Source organism: Pan troglodytes, chromosome 6, assembly GCF_028858775.2.
Source record: "Pan troglodytes isolate AG18354 chromosome 6, NHGRI_mPanTro3-v2.0_pri, whole genome shotgun sequence".
NCBI lineage: Eukaryota > Metazoa > Chordata > Mammalia > Primates > Hominidae > Pan > Pan troglodytes.
Genome location: NC_072404.2, coordinates 50,083,030 through 50,107,949, shown reverse-complemented (window position 1 = coordinate 50,107,949; position 24,920 = coordinate 50,083,030). Strand labels below are relative to the sequence as shown.

At 61.8% G+C, this 24,920-nt stretch overlaps 1 protein-coding gene across 23 annotated transcripts in view; it reads left to right on the top strand.

Moving 5' to 3' along the window:
* The window catches only part of CAMK2B (calcium/calmodulin dependent protein kinase II beta), a 109,873-nt gene that overhangs the window by 83,790 nt on the left and 1,163 nt on the right, over positions 1–24,920 (top strand). Inside the window, exons 10-24 of one of the 23 annotated variants that reach the window (XM_016957395.4) lie at positions 92–214; positions 649–732; positions 1,683–1,725; positions 2,770–2,844; positions 7,759–7,796; positions 7,974–8,045; positions 9,567–9,611; positions 11,380–11,428; positions 12,935–13,048; positions 13,512–13,640; positions 16,530–16,658; positions 22,336–22,411; positions 22,527–22,621; positions 22,943–23,177; positions 23,717–23,891. In XM_016957395.4, the coding sequence (XP_016812884.1) occupies positions 92–214; positions 649–732; positions 1,683–1,725; positions 2,770–2,844; positions 7,759–7,796; positions 7,974–8,045; positions 9,567–9,611; positions 11,380–11,428; positions 12,935–13,048; positions 13,512–13,640; positions 16,530–16,658; positions 22,336–22,411; positions 22,527–22,621; positions 22,943–23,175 (1,305 nt within the window). In that variant the 3' untranslated portion in view covers positions 23,176–23,177; positions 23,717–23,891. Of the gene's footprint in view, positions 1–91; positions 215–648; positions 733–1,682; positions 1,726–2,769; positions 2,845–7,755; positions 7,797–7,973; positions 8,046–9,566; positions 9,612–11,379; positions 11,429–12,934; positions 13,049–13,511; positions 13,641–16,529; positions 16,659–17,282; positions 17,914–22,335; positions 22,412–22,526; positions 22,622–22,942; positions 23,178–23,716; positions 23,892–24,920 lie in introns of those variants that run through there. The other 22 variants (XM_063815337.1, XM_016957399.4, XM_016957386.4 and 19 more) reach the window with 22 other exon arrangements.

Sequence of the window (24,920 nt, the reverse complement as noted above, 5' to 3'; positions counted from 1 at the left end):
TTCGTGGCTGGAGATGAAGCCCCTTGGAGAATTCTTGCCCCTGCCTGAGAGGGGGCTTCAGGCCCGGCCGGGGCGCTGTTTCCTTCTGCAGTTCCCGTCCCCTGAGTGGGACACCGTCACTCCTGAAGCCAAAAACCTCATCAACCAGATGCTGACCATCAACCCTGCCAAGCGCATCACAGCCCATGAGGCCCTGAAGCACCCGTGGGTCTGCGTGAGTCGCCCTTGGTGCCCATGGTGGGGAGGGGGCTCCTGGTGGAGGTGGCCTCAGACCACTCCCCTGGCAAGGACCCCAAGAGGGTCCTGTTCCTGACATCCAAGAGCTCCCCTGGGTCCCCTGGGTGCTCCTTGTGGCCTCTGGCTTGGGACATACCAGCACGTTTGTGAGGCCTGGGGCTTGGAAGGCATTAGAGGGTAGAGGTGATCCCTTCCTCCCAACTGCGGTCCTGTCTGTGAGGGGCAGAGTGGACGAGGCAAGGGAGAGACGTGTCTTGAAGTCCCAGGTGGGTGGGGACAGACAACCCTTGCTGCAATGGTGGCCGATGGCTCTTGGCATGTGGGGACCCCGGGGTGCCGCAAGCCTTGCCACCCTGGCCTCTCCCCTGTGCCTCGGGCTCGGCTGCCATATGACCACCCATTTCCCCACAGCAACGCTCCACGGTAGCATCCATGATGCACAGACAGGAGACTGTGGAGTGTCTGAAAAAGTTCAATGCCAGGAGAAAGCTCAAGGTGAGGCCCTGGCCCCTAGTCCCAGGCACGGCCATGCCTCTCTGTGTCCCTCTGGGCTGGAGCAGGGGGGCCTTGGGGGGTCTGGGCAGACCTAGGGGTTACCGCTGCCCCCAAGACTGACTGTTAGCAAGTCCCAGACTGGATGCATCAGGTGAACTCAGGCCAGCTTGGGAATGAGTCCAGAGGGGCCCTGGACCAGGTGTGGCCCCTCCTAGTTGTCTGTGCCACCTCCTAGCAGCCCTTGGAGGAGCTGTCCTGAAGCGCTCGCTGTGGGCTTCTCACCCGGGCTCTGCAGGCAGCACTCACCCTCTGGCAGTCACACTCTTTAGTACGAGCAAGTCCGAAGCTTCCGGCTCAGACAGGTTTGGTAAGGAGAGCAGAGCCACACACACTGGTCTTGGGTGGGCTGGGGGAGTTCTGGGAGGGAGGTGGGTCCCAGTAGGGTATCCAACCTGCCTGCTTTGGTCAGGGCTGGCTCTGGTGACCGCACACTGGCAGTCCCTCTACTTGTGGGTTCCGGGATGGGGACTTGTTGCCTGACTGCCCTCTGCTGGTCTCTGAGCAGTTCTCCCTGGAAGCCCCAGGACTGCTGCCCTGTCTGAGCCTGTCAGGAAAAGAAGGGGCTGTCAGGGAGCTGGACCCCAGAGGAGCTGCCATGGTGACCAGCTGTTCTGGTGACCCCTGAGGCTTGAGGGGTCTTGAAGCAGCTAGAAGCTGTAGTTGGTCAACAGGTTTAGGCCCAGGGTGTGTGTAATTCTGGAAATAGGTGATCTGTCTCAGTGCGGCTGCTGGCTTCCTGGAGCTCTTGCCTCTCTGGAAGGCTGAGGTCATGTCAGCCTCATGACAATGAGGCTGAGCATCTGGGCAGGAGGACAGGGGTCTTATCCTGGCCAGAAGCCAGCAGGGAACACTGATGGGATAGCCCCGGTTTTATCTGTGTCTCTCCCCAGGGAGCCATCCTCACCACCATGCTGGCCACACGGAATTTCTCAGGTGAGCCTTTCTTCTCCAGGGAGACAGGCGCTGCCCCCTCCCTGCTGGCCCACGCAGGAGAGCGCCTCCTTCCTCACCAGCCTCTCCACTCCTCCTCTGCGGCAGGCCTGCCCTCGGCGTCTGCCCTCAGCTCTGAGACCCACTGCCCACCTGGCCCCGCTGGGCTCCCACCTTGGGTGATACCACAGGGTCCAGCCCCCCGAGGCCATCACCTTCGTGCTGGGTCTGTGTCCCTCCACCCCCTGAACACGAGTGTCTGTGCTGCCCCACTGGGGCTCACAGCATCGTGTGTGTCTGTCCAGGCGTTTGTTGGGCATCTGTGTGGCCTCCTTGTCATTTTGAGTGCTCTGAGCATTGTGTTTTGTGCGGGAGGTGGGCAGAAGGGATGCGGGGTGATGCAGGAGGCTCGGGGTCCTCCTTCCGAGTTCTGGATGAGCTGCAGCCTCCTGTCCCGGCTGCTCAGGGTGGGTGGTTGGGAAGCAAGTTCTCTTGGCAGGGGGGTGGGGTCTGTTATAGACCCCTGAGGCCCAGGGCGCTGGCAGACCCATCAGGGCATGATGTAAGCCCCGGAGTGGAGCCGGCAGCCCAGGTCTGGACAAGCTGTACCTGTGGCTTCTCCGTCGTCCGACACTCCGTGTGCGAGCGTCTGTGATCCGTCTCTCTCGTTGTCCGTTTGCATCTGGTGCCCCCCACCCGCCATCCTGTTACTTTTGCTGTGATGCTGTAATGCCGGGAACGCGTGCACACGGTCACACCAACACTAATAGGACTGTCCTGTCTGCTGTGTGCTCACCACACCCTTCGGGCATGAGAAGCCCCCACTGGGGTTTTCTAAGGAGAAAGGAGGCAAATGCTTTTCCGTGTCAATCAGTCCAATCTTGTTTTCACTCTCTTGAGCAAAGGATTCTGGAACCATCTGTCACCTAAACTTTAACTCTAATCTTCTTCTGCTTCCTTTGTCTCTTTTCTTCCCTTACCTCGCCCACCCCTCGTCTGTGTCCGCCCACCCCTCCCTTCCCCTCGTCTCTAACCCGGTGCTAACAGTGGGCAGACAGACCACCGCTCCGGCCACAATGTCCACCGCGGCCTCCGGCACCACCATGGGGCTGGTGGAACAAGGTAGATGTGTCTCGACCAGTGTCCCGCCCGCTCCCGCCCGTCCCTCCTGCCAGCATGCAGCCCCCTGCTGCACGCAGCCGCTGGCCGGGCTCCAGAGCCGCCCCAGAGGCCGCCAGGCCCCCGGGAGCCCCTGCTCCCGTGTGGTCACATCCCAGCAGAGCCCACCACAAGGGCAGGGAGGCAGCCCCCAAGGCTCCTCGCCTGTAAGAGGAGGGGCTGGGCTAGGTGGCCCCTGGGCTACACCAAGCCCTTCTGGTCCTGGCCCCCGAGGTCTGGGGGTCCGGAGACCCCCATTAAGAATGGCCTGGGCCCCACAGGGAGCCACTGGGCCTGCTGCTGGGGGGTCTGAATCCTGAAAGGAGAGCCTTGAGGAGCAGAGCCAGAGAGGCAGAGGCCCTTGGGGCAGACCCACACCCTGCCCCTCAGGGGCCGCATGGAGACGGTGGTCTGTGCTGCTGAGTCCCACACATGCATGTCTGCCCTGAGCATCCCCCCAGGACAGGCCGCTCTGGAGTGGGTGGGGGTTTTAGGCACCCTGAGGAGACTTTCAAGGCTTCCTCTTGGGTTGTTTCTGCAAAGTCCTCCTCCCCTGGCCTCAAACCCTGTGAGGGAAAAGGCCGGCACTGGCCACCTGCTCCTCTGGGCTGTGCGGGGCCTGAGCCCAGAGGCCCAAGTTGGCTTCTGCCCACCTGCTGGCTTGTGACCATGGGCAGACCCCATGAGGGCTAGGCGACCCCAAGACCTCCTTGCAGCTCCAGCCTGAGCTGAAGGCTGGTGAGAGCTTAGGGCAGGCCAAGCTGACAACGCCTGGCCACAGAACACAGAGGGCTACAGGGGTGACCCCAGATCCTCCCTGGGCTGAGCTGCTGAGTTCCCTGTCGGTGCCTCCAACGTGGGCTGGGGACCCGGCAGAGGTTCCAGGGTGCTGGAGACTGCCTTCCCCAGGCCTCCTCATGACCTACAGGGTGAGCAGCCTGGCCTTCCCAGCCAGAGAACCCTCCTTCTGGGGAGGCCCAGGCCGTCCTCGGGGAGGGCAGTCTATTCTCCTCCCATGAGCCCAGTGGACGTGTCTAGCAGGCAGCACCCCGGGAGAGCCCTCCCACGTCTTCTCCATTTGACAGGCCTTTCCAGAGCGCAGGCGGGAGGGGGCTGTGATTAGAAAAGAGTGAGGCTAGTGGCTTCTGGGGAGGCACTGCTGCCCAGGGGACAGTGCTGAGAGACAGCTGCCTCTACGCTGCCCTGTGCCCGGGGCTCCCGCTGCAATGCCCGCCTGTCTGCAAGTGAACGTGGGGCGACGGTGCATGAGGCCCTGCATGTGTGGCTCCACCCTGGGCGCCGAGAGCAGCTCTGTCCTGGAGGTTGGTCAGTGCATGTGGACAGAGCCCAGCATGGCTCTCCTGGGTGACCAGCTAAGGGGACAAGGCAGAGGCAGGGCTGAGAGGACCACCCATCCTGCTAGGTCAGCCCAGCTCAGCCATATCACACGGCAGTGAGCATGGAGCTCAGTTCTCTGCCAATGGCAGCTGAGTCTAGTACCATCCAGTCAGAGTCTGGTACCAGCCCATGTGGCATAGCCCCCTCGGCCCGCAGAGAGACCCCGTCTGTCGAGTGTGCTTCAGTTTGGCCTCTGTGGTCTCTCCTGCATTGATCAGGTGTAAGGGCATAGGAGACCCAGTGTCCGGCCAGCTGCAGGGTGGCAGCAGTTGTCCCGGCCTGGAGACCCGGGAATGGGCAGTGCCTTCCCAGGATGGAGGGCAGAGGGTCTCTCCTTGTCCCACAGAGGCCTGCAGAACCCCCAACCCAGGTGTCTGGGATGCCTGTGACTGCTCCGCCTACCCTGGGCTCCTGCGGCACCTAACGCATGCTTTGAACTTGAGACACAGAAAGGAAGTTCCCGTGCCCTTGAACGCTAGGGTAGATGGGCATCGACAGGACTCTGGCCACAGTGAATCTGGAGTTAGTCCCAGGCAGAGATGTGAAATGAGCAGCCCCCCAAAAAATGGTTGGCCGGGAGCCATGCACTCAGGAGGGCCGGGCCCATGCACCCCACACTGCGCCCAAGGAGTGCACAAGTGATTGTTTTAAAAGCGGGTTCACAAGGAAGGATGTTTGGGAACTGACTGAGACAACAGGGGCGTCTGCTGCAGGGCTTCCCAGAGCTCTGACGGCAGCGTCGGCCTGAGTCCTTCGAGGAGGGCTGGTTTGTACGTGGCATTTGCTGCCCACTGGACTGTGAACTTCTGTCTTTTTATTTCCCACTGCTGCTGTGGTACATCTCCAGTAGCACAGTTTGGAAATGCAGGTTTTGATAGACTGAAGGATCTAAATGGAACCCTCTTAGTACCAAGGACTGTCCGGGGTCTCTGCCAGCCCCGCCGATGGGCCTAACTGTGGTGCCTCCTTTCCTGTGAGAATCTTCTGAGGACATGCCCGGGGAAAGAGCTCAGTTCTGCTGCTGCCTAGGGTGCCATGCTGGCCCCGGTTCCAATGCAGAGCCTGGCTGGAAGTACCGCTGGGTTGGCGGAGGCTGCGTGCCTGGCTGTCCCCTCGGGGGTGGGGTAGAACTAGCCTTCTGAAACCGCCTGCTTCAGTTGGCCACAGCTTTTTGAAATGTGTGTTTCTGGAAGGGACTGGGTCCCTTCCTTGCCTGTTCAGCTCCCCACGACAAATGTCCTCAAGGCGAGGCTGGATGCTTCCTTCCTCAGGCTCCTAGGAGGAGCCCGTCCCCCAGCTGTGTCGGGCAGCTGGTCACCAGCAAGGACAGGATCCCCCAGCTGCAGCCTCAGGCTGGCTGGCACTGGGCGGGTGTTTCTGGGATGAGTTGTGTGTACTGGAGATGGGAGGGGAGCTGAGAGGGTGGGATGCACAGACAGGAGAGGGGACTATGGAGGTCCTGGAACCCTGAGTTCCAAGTCTTCAGGACTCTCCCTCCACAGCAAGTTACAGGGAAGCAGATTTGAGCCACAGGGAAGCAGATTTGAGCTGCAGCGAGGGGGAGGGTTTTCAATCTGTGCTATAGGGAAGTGGGCAGTCGGCATTTCTGGTCCTGGGAACTCAATGGGCAGGGCTGCCTTGGGACATCAGGGAGGTGGCCCTGTGCTCAGCTTCACCAGGAGGGGCCTTAGGCCTGGGGACAGAGAGTGATGCCTGAGGCCCCTCTACTTCTCCATGGATCCTGGGAGGGACTCCTGGGCTTGATACAAAATTGTTGAGAGTTAAGAGATCTGTGAGGAAGGGGAGGCTGGGAATAGAAAGTGTGTGCCTACTGCACATGGGGTCCGCAGGGCCACGTGCAGCCACTGCGCAGGCACGACCCCAGTCCCCACAGAGCCCAGGAGGGGCCAGAGCCATGGAGGAGGCAGCACTGGGCATTTGGACAGGGAGGGGGTGGTCAGCAGGCAGCAGGCCCAGACCTGTCTATGCCCTGCGGGGTGCAGCCTCCTGATCTCCACGGCAACCTGGAGCACCCAGCGTCAGAACCACCGGGAGGGCTTATGGAACAGATGTCCAGCCCTGCAGAAGTTCTGGCTCAGGAGGGTGGGGTGGGCCTGGGAATTTGCATTTCTGACTGTACAGGGCGATTCTGCTGCTGCTGCTGCTGCTGGGGTTGGGGGAGGATCCCATTTGAGAAGCGCTGCAGTCCTAGGTTGAAACGTGCCTGTCTGTCCCCACCCAGGCCTGCATGGGCAGCACGGGGTCCCCAGGCAGGAGGACCCAATTTCATGGCCTGGCCAGCCAGGGTCCTGGAGCCAGGCGGTGGGGGAGGGATGGGGGGCTGCTGTGCCACCTTCCTTCCCGGCTTGGCCCGGGGGCAAGCATCCTCACACTTCCCATGTCGTCATCCCCTTGGCTCCAGCCTGGCTGCCTCTCTAACCCTGCTGTACCGGCTGGCCGCATGGCCCTGGCTCTTTTTGGTGAGCGTGGTCCAGGACTGGTGACCTGTGAGTCCTGGGCCCGCAGTCTTGCGCCCCTGCCCGAACCAACACAAATCTTGTTTTCTCTCTCTCTCTTCCTTCCTCACTCCCTCCCCTTCTCACCTTTCCTTTTCTGTAAGGTAAGCTGACTTCCTCTTTTGGTTTTTTATTTATTTTTATTTTTTAGTTCTGTAATTAAAATCCTAACAGCCATGGAGGGTGTGGGCACCGGGGGCTGGGGCCAGGCCCCTCTGACCTCTGAGAGGGGAATGCTGGGTGAGGCAGGGGCCCCGCTGCTGGGACCAAGTATCCTCAGGGGCTTGTGGGCAGAAAGGCCTGTGCTGGCCCCAGTCAGTGCACAGAAGCGGCCCCAAGGCCAGGGCTGCTGGGCAGCTCGGAATGAGGGCAAGCAGGGCTGCCCTTGGTGCCTGAGCCAAGGGGCCAATGGGACAGACCTCTGAGGCCTGGGTGCCAAGGTATGAGGTCTGAGAGCAGGGTGAGCGCCTGGGCTGGGACAAGGCCCTCTGAGTGGGCGGCCAGCTGCAGCCCACCCACCCCTACCCCAGGAAGGCAGGGCCCGGGAGGGCATGACCTCTGGGGTGCTGGCTCAGCTGCCCCCACCCCAACCTGACACCGCTAGTCCTGAGTTCCCATCAGGGAGGAAGCAGCATCCTGCCTTCCTCTAGGAAGAGCTTGCATGTGGCCCAGAAGCCAAGGGGGCTCCCCAGCACCCACGGGCATCTCTGGGTCTGGTCAGAGGAGAAATCTGGATGCTTGCAGGAGCCCCAGGGTCATGGAGGAGGCTGGAGACAGGGCTGTCCTGGGGTGATGGGATGGCCCCCCACCTGCTCAGAGCCAGCCTGGGTGCTGGAACCACACTTGCCTCAGGACCCTGGGCTTGCTCCTGGGGAAAGAGTGGGGTCAGGCAAAGGGGTGGGGGTGCGCTGCAGCGAGACCCAGGCCCATCACTCACCATACCTTCTTCCTCCCCATGCAGCAGCCAAGAGTTTACTCAACAAGAAAGCAGATGGAGTCAAGGTGAGGCTCCAGTCGGGCCCTGGGGTGCCGGGGAGCCCAGAGCCTGCAGCTTCACCCCCACTCCCTGGGGCTCCTGCTCTGGAGTCCCCCTCCCCCCATGCCCTGAGAGACACGGGACAGGGAATGGCGAGTGAGAGGCTTCTCCCACCTAAGAGTTCCTCTTCCCTCTCTCCACAGCCCCAGACGAATAGCACCAAAAACAGTGCAGCCGCCACCAGCCCCAAAGGGACGCTTCCTCCTGCCGCCCTGGTACTGAGCTCCTCAAATTCTGCCTCTCAGCCCCTCCTACGCCCCTGGCTGTGTGATTGCCGCTGGTCAGAGGGGGCCGGGTGAAGGTGGGGTCTGGCCCCGCCTGGCCTGTCTGCCAGCACTCGCATGGCCCCCGCCCCTCATCCCTCACCGGTGGTGAAGTGGAGAGAAGAGGCCACTGTTGTGGGGGGCTCCAATTCAGACAGGTTTAGGACTGCTCTGGGGAGCCCCTGGCTGAGACCCACAGATGTTGGGGTGCAGGGGAGAGGCCCAGCCTCCCACCCATGTTGACTTGTGGATGTCTCTCCAGGAGTGTTCAGGAAGTCAGTGAGGCAGAAGATACCCTCTCCCCACCAGGACCCCACCCTCAGCTCCTCCACCATCCTCAACAGGCCGACCCACAGACCACTCCGAAGGTCTGGCTTGGTGGGGCTGGGCCAGGATCTGCAGGGGGAACAGCCCATAGTGGCACATTCCACGGCCCATGGGGAGATGGGGCCACGGTGGTGCAGTAGAGAGGTGTCTAAGCCAGTGGCAGCCAAGGGGAGGGCTTGCCGTCACCTCTGTGTCCCCTCAGTGCTGCTCCGTGGCTGCCTGAGAGGCAGGACTTAGGGGCTCCCTGCCGGGGAGGGGAGGGGTCCCCACCATGCTCCGCTCCAACTGCGCCCCTCAGTGCCCCTTGCCCTGGGGGCTCCTACAGGTGAACCCTATAGCAGTACTCCCAAGGATGTAAAGTTGTGGCTGGTGGGTGCCGGCCTTCCTGCTGGGGCGCTGTGCTGTCCCCTCAGCTGTCCTAAGAGCTTTGGGGCTTGCTGGCCCGTAGGTCCCCATATTTGCTGGAAGCAGACTTGGTGTCCCCTGAGAACCCCAGGCCAGGCTTTGGGAGCCAGCCCCAGACCGCCCACGGGAATACTGGGTTTGCCAAATGGCCACCTTGAGACCCAGGAGAGGAGAGCGGTCCTGGGAGGGGCGAGCTGCTCAGAGCAGCCAGGCCATGGCTGGAGGGTGGCCTGGTGCAGCCTACCTAGGGCCTTCCAGTGGCCAGGGCAGCCCACGTGCCAGCCTCACAGCCAGCCCCATCTCAGACCCTGTCCATCCCATGTGCCACCCCCACCCCCATGACATCTTCAAACCTGTGCCCCCCACCACGCTGGGGCACAGGTTCAGGCAGTAAAGGGTAGGGAGAACCCCTCAAGACCGAGCCTGGCTTCTCTGGCTCCCACACACATTGTGCAGTTTGTCGGGGCCCCACACGGTCCATCTCCCACCCTGGACAGCAGCACCTCCGCCAGCCTGGACAGAGCTCCTGTCCATTCCATCCCTGCCGGCTGACCCAGGCTCCTCCCCCAGCTGCTCCACGCCGCCTCCATCCCTGTCCCCCACTCTGCTCTGCACTTCTTTCTCGCAGGCTCTGGCCACCCACACCTCCTCTGTCTCCCTGTTCCCCTCCTGGTGGTCTCCGCTTCCTCCTCTTCTCACTTTCCCTCTCTTTCCTTCCTCTGTGTCTTCCTTCTTCTGTAGGAGCCTCAAACCACCGTCATCCATAACCCAGTGGACGGGATTAAGGTACTGCCCCACTTTCCTCCTCCCGCTTTCCCCAGGCAGGAGGCTCCAGGCCAGGAGAGAGGTCTGGGGCAGCATTTGTGCCAGAGTGGAGGGCAGATGTCCCATGGCCCTGGCCGCCCCTCCCCGCAGTACGGTAGGGCCCCAGTCCGTCTTCGTGGGCAACAACAGGACAGACTGGCTCAGGCCCCAGGCGCGCCCCTGGAGGTGCTTGGCACAGTTGCGCCCGGTCCCCATGTGGCCGACACTCTCAGACCAGGGCTCTGCGTGTCCCACCTACCGCAGGCAGTAGGGCTTCCTGAGGTCTGGAGCAGGGCCTGCATCTCAGGAGCTGCATCCTTGGCCCTCCTGGCTGTCCTCCACCCCACCTCCCTCACGTGGCCCCCAGTGCTTCCTGCTGAGCAGACCCTCCCTCCTCTGCTCCCCTCTCTGCTCTGGCCATCAGCTCCCATCACATTGGCATCATCACTCTGGGGCCAGGGAAGGGGCTGGCTCTCTGGGGTGGTGGGAGGGATGGGGCCAGCAGCCAAGCCATTTCCAGGACTTCCAAAACAGCGCCACTACACCCAACACGGCCCTCCAGCCCAGCTCCCACCTAGGCCTGGGCTCCTTACAGAGTCCCCAGAGTGCCTCTGTGGGGACCCCCACTTCCTTCTGGCCAGTGCCACCACCCAGCCCATCATCAGAAGACATCTTTCTCCATGGCAGGGACCAGGGGGTCCAAGGGGCACCCATGGTGCTAGGCACCAGGGCCTGGGCATTCTCCCCACCTGGCAGCTGGGGATGGGTGCCCCTGGGACCCGTGTGTGTCTGGGGTGGGTCATGCTCTCTGCAGGACTCCTAAACAACCTTCTGGGCTGTGGTGAACTCTGAGCCTGCACCTAAAGACCTGTAGTTCTGGTCTAGGGCCTCCGAGCAGTGTCCAGGCAGTGTCCAGACCAGGGGGCGGTCCCCCAGGGACCTTGTAAGATGTTTCCTCTGAGGAGCAGAGCAGGCCTCCTGGGGACCTGGGGGATGGTCTTTTGAAGGGCAGCAGCCCTGGAGCAGGGTGGGAGAGTCTGGGGCCACCTCTGCCCTCTAATGCCACCTGAGAGGTGAGGCCGGGGCCTGACTGGACGTCCAGTCCCAGAGGGGCAGGTGCCCTGAGGGAATGTGGGCGACAGGAATGCTCTGCCTGGGGCCAGGCCAAGGTTCCTGGAGCCCTGTGCGGATCTGCAGAGCTCCTGGGAACGCCTCACCCTGTATTTTGGATGACACCGGCTGCTGCTTCATTGGAACCAGCCAGTCCCATTGTGTTTTACGTCTTGGAATTTCAAAAAGCCCATTTTCCTCTCTTGTTAAAGAGTCAGCTGAGCATACCAGTCTCTCTGCCAGGCTCATCTTGCTGGGAGAAGTGGAGCCCTCATGTGTTGGGGATGCAGGGTGGCCACAGCACTAGGGTGGCAGGGCCGGCCTCGGACTCCATGCCAGCCTGTGCTGGCTGCCATGAGAATGCACCCTGGTGAGGGGCGCCCTCCCAGGGACCAGCACAGAACTGGGTGTCTTCTCCGGTCACTGCCACATGAGGTCCACAGAGCTGGGGCCCTGCAGCCGCCAGAGGGCATGTCCCCTGAGCCCCTGGCCTTTAAGCCCCGTGGAAGCAGCCGAGGCAGAGATCAGCTTCAGAGCCTAGGCTGGTCCTGACACAGGCCCAGCCCTGTCCACCTGCCCTCAGCCACGTCCCACCTATCCTTGGCCGCATCCTGACCCGCTGCCTCCCGTGTTTCCTCAGGAGTCTTCTGACAGTGCCAATACCACCATAGAGGATGAAGACGCTAAAGGTACCTGCACTTGAGTCCTTGCCCCCCCAGTGGCCTTGGCATTGCTGGGTTGCTCTTTGAGGTGGGTGGGACTTGGGCAGGGTCAACTCTCCTGCGACGCCTGGTTTATGCATGTGTTGAGGGGCTCAGGGACCCTGTAGCTGTAATCCTGCTCCAAGCCTGGGTGTCAGGCCTGCCCAGAGCAGAGAAGCATGGCAGAGATGACCGACAGCTGGGCAGTCTCGGTCACCGCATCCAAGTGAGGAAGCCATGGCTTTGCATGGAGGCAGGTTCTCCACAGCAGGACCCTCACGGGGAAACAGGCCCATGGGTAGAATTTGTTCCAAGATGCTGTCCTTGTCTTAAAGCTCCTTAAGCTTGCGTTTCTGTCCAGCATGCACTTGCCAAGTGGCCGGGCAGCTGGGTGAGTGTTTCCGTGTTTGCCTTTGCTTAGCCAGGAGTGTCCTGCTGTGGTGGGTTTCTGCACCACAGATTCCAGGTCCCCCTCCCTTGCTCACCCAGGCCAATGTCTTGTGTGTTCCCCAAGAGGCCCCCAGGGCACCAGGCACTGGGGCATGCTCCATGGATTCTGCCGCCTCCAGACCACCCACATGGGGCCTCCTGACCCTCATCGCTCACACGGTCACCTAATAAGCCTTATGCTGTTCTCAGGGCTACCCTGGTGCCCAAAAAGGGTCAGCCACTCTTCCAGTTTAGGGGAGAAAACTTCTCACCTGTCCAAAGCATAGCCTTGCTCCTGCCCGGCCTACCCAGCTATGACACTGTCCCTGAGCAGAGATGAGCACAGGACTTTGGGCCCTGGATGCCGGAGAGTGGGTGTTTGTGTGATTCCCCTGCAGTCTGGAACAGGCCCCAAAGGCAACAGCATGAAGGCTGTCCAGAGGTTCTGCCATCACCCTCAGCCGAGTGGGGTGCTGAGCAGTGAGGGAGGGGACCTGGGAGGGGGGCCCAGCCTGGATCCTGCAGGGGAGAAGAGAAGACAGCCAGAAGCCAGCAGTTGTGGCTCAGATCTGAGCCCGAGCAGCCTCTCGAGGTGGAGGCAGACACCCCCCACCCCACCCCGTGCAGAAAGAAGCCGTGCCAGCCTGCCCTGAGGCTGGTACAGAGTCCAGGCAGGCTCAGTGGCCATCATGCCCCTACGATGACTGTCACTCCCTCTCCGTGCACCTGGCCTCTGCTGGCTCTGGCCAGGGGTGGTCACAGCACTAGGGTGGCAGGGTGGCCTCTGACTCTGCGCCAGCCTGCACTGGCCTGTGCTGCCCTGGCCTCTGCTGGCTCTGGCTCTGGCACCGGCCCCGTGTTGGCTTCTTCAGCCTTCACATACCTGCTGCGGCCACCACAGGCCCAGGACCCCCACAGGGTGGCCACCCCACCTCCACCCCAGGAGCCCCAGGTATCCAGCTGTCACCCCCTCCCTCCCTCCTGGCCTCCCCCTGTCCTTCTCCAGTTGCCTTCTTTTCCTGCGGGCGCACCACCCACCTGCCTGCCTCACCTGTTCCGCCTCAGCCCCCAGGGTCCCCGACATCCTGAGCTCAGTGAGGAGGGGCTCAGGAGCCCCAGAAGCCGAGGGGCCCCTGCCCTGCCCATCTCCGGCTCCCTTTAGCCCCCTGCCAGCCCCATGTAAGTAGCCTGGGTCCTGCTGCTGTGGGGGTCATGTTGGAGGGCTGGCAACCCCCTAGAGGGGCCACTCCAGAGCCGAGGGCAGGCTGAGCGTGGACCCTGGCTCCAGCCTCATCACCCCACAATCCCTCACTGGGGCTTTCCAGGGTGGCCCCAGCCCATCGAGCCCCACCTCTTTGTGAGGAGGGCCCTGGACCACTTTCCTGCTCAAGGCCACTGGGCAGGATGGGAGGCCCTGGAGGCTCGGGCCTCAATTCCAGTCTTCAGGGTCGGTGCAGGCCTCACTCCACCTCAGCTTGCGGGCGGGGGGGCTCCCTGCTATTGAGGCAGGCTCTGATTCAGGGCCTGACCCCAGGGCCCAAGGGGTCTAGAACACGGGACCCCTCCCACTGGCCTCCTCCGCCTTGCCGCCGCCTCGTGTGTCTGTCTGCCTCATGTTCACGTCTCATCTGTTCCACCCCAGCCCCCAGGATCTCTGACATCCTGAACTCTGTGAGAAGGGGTTCAGGAACCCCAGAAGCCGAGGGCCCCCTCTCAGCGGGGCCCCCGCCCTGCCTGTCTCCAGCTCTCCTAGGCCCCCTGTCCTCCCCGTGTAAGTAGTGGCCCCCAGGCCTGCCGCCTCTGCTGCCGGACAGCTCCCTGCGAATGGCCGGCGCTCAGCAGCTTCCCACCTGCGTGCACGGCCCAGCTACCCTGCCCCGGCGCCGCAGCCTGGAGTCCTGCCCTGGCAGGGCTTCCTGTGGGCTCCCATGCTAACCAGCAGGGCAGCTCCTGGCTTCTCCCTAAGGAGCCCAGACCCCTCCATGGCTCCTGCTCCCACTGCCACTCCCTGCTCGCTGTCCAGCCCCAGGCTTCTCTCAAAAAGGTCTGTCCCAGCCCTGGGCAGCCCTGGCCCCTCCGAGGCCCCCCATGCCCCTAGGCCCTCTCTGCTGATCACTGTCCCAGCCCCACAGACTTCACATCCACCCAGGGGCCCTGCCCATGGTGCCCAGGAGCTGCACTCAGGGCCACCCTGGTTCCTGATGTGGCCCCAACCCCTGAGCACCCTCCCTCAGTCTAGGAGGCTGAGGAAGGTGCCAAAACTGGAACCCCGACCAGGGTCTCTGGAGCTCACCAACAAGGGGATAGTACGGAGAATCATAAGCCTGGCCTCTGCTGACCTGGGCTGTCCTCATGGGGCCAGGCTAGGCCTCCTCTGTAACGCCCGTGACTCCCGCCTCTCCCTGTAACCCCGTCCAGCGTTCCTCAAGGGCCACTTACCTGACAGCTTCTTGCTGGCCAGCAGCCTCTCCCTGGAGGGTGCCCTCTGCCTCCAGCAGCTTCAGCCCACGCCACCCGACAGCCAGAGCATCTGCCCTTCACTCCTGCAGCCTCCTCTCCACGCACCACGCTGTCCGCAGCAGCACCCTCTGTCCCCCTGTCTCCCTCCGTCCCCTCATATCCCCCTCGGTCAGCCTACAACCTCTCCACGTCCCCCTAAGTCCCCGCTCTATCCCTACATCCCCCTCTGTCCCCCAAATTCCCCTCTTTCCCTCATTTCCATTTTCCTCCCCAAACTCTGCTCTGCCCCTCACATTCTCCCTCTGTCCCCCACACCCCCTTCTGTCCCCCACAACCTCCTGTGTCCCCCACACCCTCCTCTGTCCCCCATACACCCCTCTGTCCCCCACACCCACCTTGGTCCCTTCACGCCCTTTTCTGTCCCCCACACCCCCCTCTGTCCCCCACACCCCCTTCTGTCCCCCACACCTCCTCTATCCCCCACACTCCCTCTGTCCCCCACATCCCTCTCTGTCCCCCACACCCCCTCTGTCCCCCACATCCCCTCTGTCCCCCACACCCCCTCTGTTCCCTACACTCTCCCTCTGTCCTCCAGACCCTCCTCTGTCCCCCACACTCCCTCTGTCCCCCACACCCCTCTCTGTCTCCCACACCCCCTTCTGTCCCCCATATCCCCTCTATCCCCCACACTCCCTCTGTCCCTCACATCCCCTTCTGTCCCCCACACCCCCTCTGTCCCCCACACTCTCCCTCTGTCCCCCAGACCCTCCTCTGTCCCCCACACTCCCTCTGTCCCCCACATCCCCCTCTGTCCCCCACACCCTCCTCTGTCCTCCACTCCCCTGTCCCCCATGCCCCCTTCTGTCCCCCACACCCCCTTCTGTCCCCCACACCCCCATCCCCCACACTCTCCCTCTGCCCCCCAGACCCTCCTCTGTCCCCCACACCCCCTCTGTCCCCCACACTCTCCCTCTGTCCCCCAGACCCTCCTCTGTCCCCTACACTCCCTCTGTCCCCCATATCCCCCTCTGTCCCCCACACCCTCCTCTGTCCTCCACCCCCTGCCCCCCATACCTCCCTCTGTCCTCCACACCCCCTTCTGTCCCCCACACTTCCTCTGTCTTCCACACCCCCTCCTGTCCCCCACACCCCCACTGTCTTCCACACCCCCTCCTGTCCCCCTCACCCCCTCTGTCTTCCACACCCCCTCCTGTCCCCCACACCCCCACTGTCTTCCACACCCCCCCTCTTGTCCCCCACACCCCCACTGTCTTCCACACCCCCTCCTGTCCCCCACACCCCCACTGTCTTCCACACCCCCTCCTGACCTCACACCCCCTCTGTCTTCCACATCCCCTTCTGTCCCCCATACCCCCTCTGTCCCCCACACCCCCTCTGTCCCCCAGACTCTCCCTCTGTCCCCCAGACCCTCCTCTGTCCCCCACACTCCCTCTGTCCCCCACACCCCGTCTTCCACTTCCCCCTCTGTCCCCAATACTCTCCTCTGTCCCCCACCTCCCCCTCTGTTCCCCACACCCCCTTCTGTCCCCCACACCCCCTCTGTCTTCCACTTCCCCTCTGTCCCCCATACCCTCCTCTGTCCCCCACATCCCCCTCTGTCCCCCACATCCCCCTCTGTCCCCTGCACCCTCCTCTGTCCCCTGCACCTCCTCTGTCCCCCACACCTCTCTCTGTCCCCCACATCCCCCTCTGTCCTCCACACTCCCTCTGTCCCCCACATCCACCTTGGTCCCCTCATGCACCCCCATCCCCCATGACCCCTTCTGTCCCCCACACCCCCTCTGTCTTCCACACCCCCCTCTGTCCCCCACACCCACCTTGGTCCCCTCATGCCCCCCATCCCCTACACCCCCCTTTGTCCCCCCACATGCCCCTCTGTCCCCCACGTTCCCTTCTGTCTCCCACGTCTCCTCCATTTCCCGTTTCCCTCTCTGTCCCCCAAGCTCCCCTCCATCCCCCACATCCCCTTCTTTCCCCTATATCCCCTCTGTCGGCCCAGGTCCACCATCTTCCCCCCACACCCCCCCATTCTCCCTTCCTCCCCTCTGTCCCCTCGTGCCCCATCCCCCACATCTGCCTCTGTGCCCCTCAATCTCTGGCTTGGCTGTCTGCCCATGGTTTCTCTCCTGCGTGCCCCCCGTGCCTGCCTTGTGTTCACGTCTCGTCTGTTCCGCCCCAGCCCCCAGGATCTCTGACATCCTGAACTCTGTGAGGAGGGGCTCAGGGACCCCAGAAGCCGAGGGCCCCTCGCCAGTGGGGCCCCCGCCCTGCCCATCTCCGACTATCCCTGGCCCCCTGCCCACCCCATGTAAGTAGCACCTTGAGTGGCCGTGGCAGCGGCTGCCCGGAGGGGCTCGGGGCGTGCGAGCCTGGCAGTGGTGCTCTGGGAAGGGCCATTCTTGCAGGGGAGGGCGGGGCACAGGATCCCTCTGCTGGGTCCCAGGGAATTGCTTTGAAGCACATGAAGGTGCCACTGGGTCTCAGAAAATGGAGGTTATGGTTATGAGGTGTGTATGACATATGTGTATAGGAAGAGCATCCGAAAGAGCAGGTTTGTCGCCGACCCCAGCATTCGCGACCCTGAGGTCCACAGCTTTCTCCTGATGGGAGGGGAATGGGTGGCAAAGGGTCTGCGCGTGTGGCAAGGGCTAGCACGCCAGGAGCTGCTGGCTTGGGTCAAGGTGGACCTGCTGGGCCGGGACAGAAAAGTGTCAGTCCCGGCCTGAGACGCTCTAGCATTAGAGCTGTCCAAGTCCAGACAGCAGGGAGCAGGTGGGGATTGGGAGGCGCGGATCTGGGGGGCAGCTGGGGCCAGGCTGAAACAGAGCGGGCGGGACAGGAAGCACAGGCTGGGCAGCCTCCCCGGCCAGGGAGGAGCCAGGCTGGGCCACCTCCCGGTCTGTCTGCCGACTACCCGCAGTATCACTTACAGGGATGGATGACATCCCAGGGCTGCTGCCACCCCCACCTGTGGGGAGACACCAGACTGGGGGTGGTGTGGAGATACTCTTAGAGAAGAGGCTGCTGGGCCACGGGCTCGGCATGGCAGGGCAGTGGCTAGGTAAGTACTTGAGGGACAGGTGGGGTCTGCTTGCCACCGTCCCCTCTGCAGGCTGGGCCTGGGGGCTGCTGCAGGCGGCCAGGGCAGAAGGGTGTGGGGAGAGTGAACCCACAGGAGCAGCGGCTCGAGGAGGGGGATGCAGGCTGCAGGCTCAAAGGGGCACTGGATCCACCCTGGGTGCCCGAGAGAGCAGGGGGCAGCCCCTGGAGGGGTATTCACCCCCAGAGCTTCTGTGGTCGGCTGAGGACCCCCAGCGGGGGTTGACTGAGGAGATCAGAGGCAAGCAGCTGAGGGGAGAGGCCAGGTTCTTGATGCTGATAGGGTCGGGGTGCCTGGGCGACCAGAACTCAAGGAGGGAGGCGTGGGGAGGGGCCACCGTGCAGCTGGGGTGGGTGCACCGCAGAGCCTCTGGGAGTGGTCAGAACCCCCCACACCTGCCACTTCTACAGCAGCTCATCTGATTTTAAGGGGCTTGCTGCCCTTGCAGAAGTGGAGGGGTGTGCCCAAAGGAGCCTGCCTGTGGCTCTCTTGGGGTGAGGCAACAGGTCCAGGCAGGCCTAATGCGCCCAGGTGGGGTCAGAGCAGATTGGCATGACCCCAGCCCAGGACTGCAGCCTGCCCTCAAGGTCTGTGCAGTATCTGGGGGTGAGTCCTCTGAGGACAGGGCCCAGGGTGGGTGTGGAGTGGCCAGCTCGGGGCTCGGTGTCCAGGCTCACCTTCAGGGGCCACAGCACAGACCTGCCCTTCCAGAGTCTTCCCTGAGCTTGGCTGGGGAGGTGGGGGCTGCAGGAAGGAGCTGTGAGCAGGGCAGGATGGAGATTCGTGTGGCCCTCCTGGGAGGGGCTGGGCAGGGCTGTGAAAGGGGTGGGTGAGATGTTCCGGAACTCAGGGAAAGGAAGAGTCTGGGTACTGCCCTGAGGGCACCTGGGCCCAGGTGGCAGGTGGCCAGCTTTCTGCCTCCTTTCCACCTCCTTTCTCCAGAAGGCACCCACCAGCTGTGTAAATAGGGCAGGTGCCCACGGCCCGCCTCAGGCCCCGTCTCCTCCCCACCCACGCTCTCTAATCTCGGATTATACACAATCCAGCCTGATCCCTGGGCAGCTGCCCTCCCTCCCGCAGCCACCTCTGGCTCTGAGAGATGGGGTTGGGGCCAGCCTGGGGTCCCAGGAGTCCAGGCCAGGATGAGAACCTGCTCTGACCCCACCTGGACGCATTAGGCCTGCCTGGACCTGTTGCCTCACCCCAAGAGAGCCACAGGCAATGCAAAGGCTCCTGTTCATGTCAGGGCACCTGGAAGGCCTGACTTGCAGAGGCTCTTGGCTCGTGCAGACCCCTCCAAGCCCAGGCCCTGCCCACCACCTCCCCTTTGTCTCTGGAACTGCCAGGACAGCTTGTCCTCAGCCAGCAGGTTTCCCCACCCGGGCACCTCTTCATGTTGGGCCCCCCTCCTTTCCCTCCATCAGGGATCATGCCCTTCTTCAGGGGCCTGGATATCAAGGACACAAAAGCTCCCATGTGCTATGTGGGGAGGCAGAGTGGGGGCTGGGTTGAGCTGGGGTCTGGGCAGCGCCATTCCGCAGGGCAGGGGCAGCCTAGGCTTCCCATCTGTGGAATGGGTGGGTGGGTCTCACAACGGACCTGCTTCCCATACTTCAGCACGGTTACCACTCTTGATTGGAACTCTGACTATGCATCTCCTCTTCTGTTTACTTTACGCTTTCTCTTCCCATCAATTCCCATTTTAATTACAATTTGTTTAAAAGCACTGCATATTACTTCATTAAACAGAAGATTAGTTTCACTTACCATTAGTGTAAGGTGACTATAGAACCAAAGCAGACTGGAAACCAAATGACATAATGTCATTCTCTTCTCCATTCCAGCTGCCTGCTGCTGTGCGCCTGAGAACCCCTGTGGAGTGGGAGGGGCAGCTCTCTCTGTACATTAGAAAGGGGGGTTAACTAAGTGACAGGAGGTGTTTGGGACATGTGGACACCAGACTTCTCTCTTGATGCAAGGAGGGCAGAGCCAGGCAGCCTAGTGGGGGCTGGCTTGGGGGCTGCTGGAAGGACTGGCTACAGGTGGAAGAGAGGTCAGACCTGAACCTTGGGGCCACCTCCAGGAAAGGACAGGTGAAAGTGGAGGCATGAGGCAGGGGAGAGGCAGGTGCCAGGCAGAGGGTGGAGAGGAGGCAGGAACATAGCAGCTGGGGCGGGGGCGGGCCCTCAAGTGTCATATGCTACTTTCCTGGGGCCCAGGGGCAAGGACAGGAACAGCCACAGCATGTGTTGGGACAGAGCCCTGTGCCTTCCTAGAGCTGGGCAGGTGGAATGGGGCAGGAATGGGACTCGTGGTGGCTGCAGAAGGAGCTGGAGGGGAAGGGGCTTCTGGATCCTGCAGCCTACCTTCCTAGAGGCCAGCTTTCCGGGGTCCACCAGGTGGGTGGGAACTGGGCTTGTGTAGCAAGACTGCCCTGAGGACCATCCATGACATGGTCTAGATGAAAGTTAGGAAAGAAAGGGAGACAAGCTGGCAGCAGAAGTACAGCTGGGTCAGGAGCAAGGGCCTTTCCAGATAGGGACAACCCAAGAGTGCACATGTGCCCACGCCACACAACACAGGCACACACGACACGTGCACACTCACAGGCACTGCACACACACATGCACAGGTGCTCATGCATATGTATGAGCTTCATCTACACACATTCACATGCCGTCCTGCTCATGTGCATGTTTCCATACATGCACATGAATGCACAATCACGTGTACACACATGCATGTGATCACATACATGAACATGTGTGCACCCCACTCCTCAGGTGCCATCGGGCTCCTCCTGCTGTCACTGTGCAGCAGGGGACATGAGGCCCCAGAGCAGACAGGTGCAGCACAGGCGTTCCCAGGCAGTGCCCCACACACATGCATGAGCACACCTGGGCATGTGGCGCCTCCTTTGTGGACTCAGTCCACCTGCCAGGTGGGCTCCCTGGTGGTGTGAGCTCCCAGAGGTCTGGCGAGAGAGATAAAGGCAACCCCACCACCAGGCGTGCTGAGAATTCCCTCTTCTGGCTGGGCACAGTGGCTCATACCTGTAATCCCAGCACTTTGGGAGGCCGAGGTGGGCAGATCACTTGAGGTCAGGAGTTTGAGACTAGCCTGGCCAACATGGTGAAACCTCATCTCCACTAAAAATATACACACAAAAATTAGCTGGGTGTGGTGGTGTGCACCTGTAGTTCCAGCTACTCGGGAGGCTGAGGCAGGAGAATTCGCTTGAACTTGGGAGTCAGAGACTGCAGTGAGCCGAGATCATGTCACTGCACTCCAGCCCGGGTGACAGAGTGAGACTCCATCTCAAAAAAAAAAAAACAAAAAAAAAGAATTCCCTCCTCTGGGAATTTAGACCACAGACAGGTCGCATGTATGTGGCCGTTGGAGGCAGCACTCACAGCAAAGAGTGGAAACGTCACCACAGGGCCTGACTTCTTGGTGAAAATGGTGTCCTGCGGGGCGGGCAGCTGTTTGAGGGCAGGTGTCCCAGGTGCGGCCTGCAGCAGCCTGAGGGTCACAGAGCGCAGTGCTGGGAGTGCAGAGACTTCCCCCACAGGGAGAGTTCCCAGGAACCTGCTTCCAGTGCACTTCTGGGGGTTTGAGTTTTTTCCACGGACGAATTACTTTGAGAAACCACTGTTACTCGTGTGTATAGGTGAGCATGCGTGTGCATGTGTGTTCTGTGTGTGAGTGTGCATGTATGTGCGTGCCTGCATATATATCCTCGCAGATATGGCTAGGGACCTCACTCAGGACAGTAGTTCTGCCTGAGGAGAGTGAATGCGGCAAGATTGAGGAGAACACAGGCATCTTCAAACTACATGTGCGGTGCTTTATTTCTTTAAAAATGTGTCTAAAGCAAATAGGAAAATGTTAAGATTTGAATCCGTAGAGTGTGGGTTCTATTATTCTCTCCACATCTTCCATACGTTTAAAATCTTTTGCAATGAAAATAAGCTGTAGTTAAAGCAGCAATGCAGGCTGCCAGTGAGCGCCCCGGAGGCCAGTGAGGACCAGCATGGCTGGGTGGCCTGTTGGAATCCGAGGGGGGCGGGCAGGAGCTGCAGGCAGGCGCCCGGGAGTAGCCCGGGCATGGGGGTGCGGGGCAACAGGGATGTCTGCAGGGGTAGCATGTGGGCCCCGGACTGCAAGCAGGTGGAGCCAGCCGGATGCGGCTCCTATGAGAAAAGCGGGGAACAAGAGACCACGCTCGTTCTTCCTGCTGCGGGGACAGCCCTGGTCATCGCTCCGGGGAACCCTGCAGCCTGCGCCGCGCGTGGCCGCCCCCTGCTGCTTCCTCCTCCCCGGCCTCCGGGTGGCCTTGCTGACGGCTCCTTCTCTGAGGCAGGTCTCTGCCTTCTCGCCTGGTGCCTGCACTCAGTAGCCCCCTCACCAGAGCTGCTGGGTGAAGGAAGCACTAAGAACCCAAGGCTCGGGAGGAGAGTGGGGCCGGGAAGCTGCAGGGAAGCGCAGGGCCAGGCCTGGTGGGCCCAGGGGCTGGCTCACGGGAGGGCAGGAGGGAGACTGTGGCGGACAGCACGTGGGGCCAGGAGGTGACCTCCAAGTGGATTGTGGGTGGGTTTTTTGTCCTCTTTCTGCATTTTCCAGGCATTTTGTAATGTGGATAGAATATTTCTGTTCTTCAAAAATACTTTAGTTAAGAAAAATAAGATGGAAGCTGTTGCACTTGAAAATGAGGAAGCCACTGGTGATGCAGGGGGGGCGGCGGAGAGGACCTCTTCTGCAAATAGCGGCAGGAACACGGCATGGATGCAGCTCGCGCTCCCCCAGGCCCTCCCCTGGGCTGTGTGGAGGGGTCCGGGGGGAATGGGCCAGCGCCCAGTGGTCACCTGGCCATGTCTCCCCACAGCCCGGAAGCAGGAGATCATTAAGACCACGGAGCAGCTCATCGAGGCCGTCAACAACGGTGACTTTGAGGCCTACGCGTGAGTCCCTGGGGCTGGGGGGGGGCTGTGCAGGACAAGGATGTGGGACCCTTGGGGGGGCCTGCTCAGAGTCAGGGGTCCACGGGGCCCCTCCTCACTTGGATTTGGCCCCCAGGAAAATCTGTGACCCAGGGCTGACCTCGTTTGAGCCTGAAGCACTGGGCAACCTGGTTGAAGGGATGGACTTCCACAGATTCTACTTCGAGAACCGTGAGTGAGGAAGCCCGGGTGGGCATGAGGGGGCGGTGCCCCCAGGAGAGCCTCTCGGCCCCTCCCAGGGACAGCATGGTGGCTGCCTATGGAAGCCCTGTCCCCTCTGTGCCCAGGGTTGGCCAGCCACCTCTCCCCCGCCAGAGGCCATACCCAGCCCCCAGAATCCCACTCTTGGAGGGGCCCATGCTGCTCCCAGGAGAGCCGAGCCTCCCCAATAAGGGGAGTTGAGAGAGGGAAAGGATTAGGCTGGTGGGGTGGAAGACGGGCACCAGGGCAGTCATGGTAACCCGAGACCCCCGCCCCGCCTGCTGTCCACAGTGCTGGCCAAGAACAGCAAGCCGATCCACACGACCATCCTGAACCCACACGTGCACGTCATTGGAGAGGATGCCGCCTGCATCGCTTACATCCGGCTCACGCAGTACATTGACGGGCAGGGCCGGCCCCGCACCAGCCAGTCTGAGGAGACCCGCGTGTGGCACCGCCGCGACGGCAAGTGGCAGAACGTGCACTTCCACTGCTCGGGCGCGCCTGTGGCCCCGCTGCAGTGAAGGTGAGTGTTCTGTGCTAAGTGACAGCTGGGGCAGAGGGGTGGCGGTGGTGTGAGTGGCTGCAGCCTGGGGAGGCGATGGGGAGCGGTGGGGCCTGTGGCAGAGCCCATGCCTGGGAAGTCCCTGAGCTTTCCTGGTGAGGCCACAGGAATGATGTCAAATTAGGGACCACGGCAGGCTGGGTGTGGCAGGCCTCCCCAGAGGACTGGGGAGCTGGTGAGGGCCTGAGCAGTGCACACTGGCCAGAGCTGGGTGGGTTGCAGGTGGATGGGCCCTGGGCAGCACAGTCCTGGGCACCATGCCCTGTTTGTGAGGACTGTTAGAGCCCCAGCTGGGCGTTCCCCAGGTGGCGGGTGCAGTGGGCCCAGAGCCCAGTTTTACAGGGATAGTAGTAATTGGGTTGGGCACCTTGAACCTCTCTCCCGAGTGGGCCCTTTTCTGGACTTTAACCCTCTCTGCAGTGCCGCATGGCAGACAGCAGAGCCTGGGGGTGGACGGGAGAGGGGGCTGCTGAGGAGCTGACCCACCCGCCCCATTTCAGAGCTGCGCCCTGGTTTCGCCGGACAGAGTTGGTGTTTGGAGCCCGACTGCCCTCGGGCACACGGCCTGCCTGTCGCATGTTTGTGTCTGCCTCGTTCCCTCCCCTGGTGCCTGTGTCTGCAGAAAAACAAGACCAGATGTGATTTGTTAAAAAAAAAAAAAAAAAAAAAAAACAAGATGACGACGACAACCACAAAAAAAATTGACATCAGATGAAATGAAAAAAAAAAAAAAACAAAAAAACTAAAGGAAGGAAAAAGCTGTAAAAATCACTGGCATTCGTGGGGCCACTCCCCACCCAAGCTCCACGTGTGTCCGTCTGTGCTCCTGGCCTCTGGGGGACCAGCTGGGACATGAACTTGTCTGCCAGGCCCCCGTCGCGTGCTGAACGGTGTTAGTTTGTAGGTAACGCACACACCCCACACCTAAGGTGTCTGCATCCTCCTGCCAACGCATGGGCTCCACGTGGTGTGCTCGCTGGCTGTCGTGACTGTCAGCTGTCTCTTGGGAGGGGCTGTGGGGGCCCGCTGGGCTGCCTCCTTTCCCGCTAGTTGTGCCTGAGAGTTGCTGTTGTTCCTGCTTTCCCTTCCCTTCCTTTCATCCCCTGAAGGGCTAGGTGTGGGTTTTCCGTGCCCGGTATCCCCACACACCCAGCACGGACAACCCTGCGGCAGAGCCCAGGCCGGCCCCTCACCCCCTGGAGTATTGAGACTGGAGTCCCGTCCCCAAGGCCTTCAGAGATGCCCCTACACACCCAGGGCTCCAGCTCTGGTCCTTCTGGGGGAGTAAAGTGCAAAGAGGGGCACAGCTTAGTTTTGGGCCTCTCGCCGAGCAAGAGACAGCACTGCTGGCTACAGCTCCAACACAGCCAGCTGTGGCAAGAGGACTCTGCCTGGGCTGGCCCCCCTCCTGTGTGAGGTGTCTGTCCCTTCTCTGCTGGCCAGCAGCAGATGCACTGGCAGCTCCCAACCCTGTTTCCGCCCCTCGGCCCTCCCCCAGCCTGTTCGGCTTCTCTGCACCCCGCAAGGGGGAGCAGACTTTTGACAAAGGACTGCGGGCCTCGCTCAAGTCCCTGAGCCCCCAACTGAAGCTGGGAGGGGAGGCCAGGCTTTGTGTCTGGGCATATTCGTCTGCTGATGGGGTTTGGGGAAGCCTGGGGCTTGGGGTTTGGTCGGGTGGTGCAGCTAGTGGCAGAGCGGGATCAG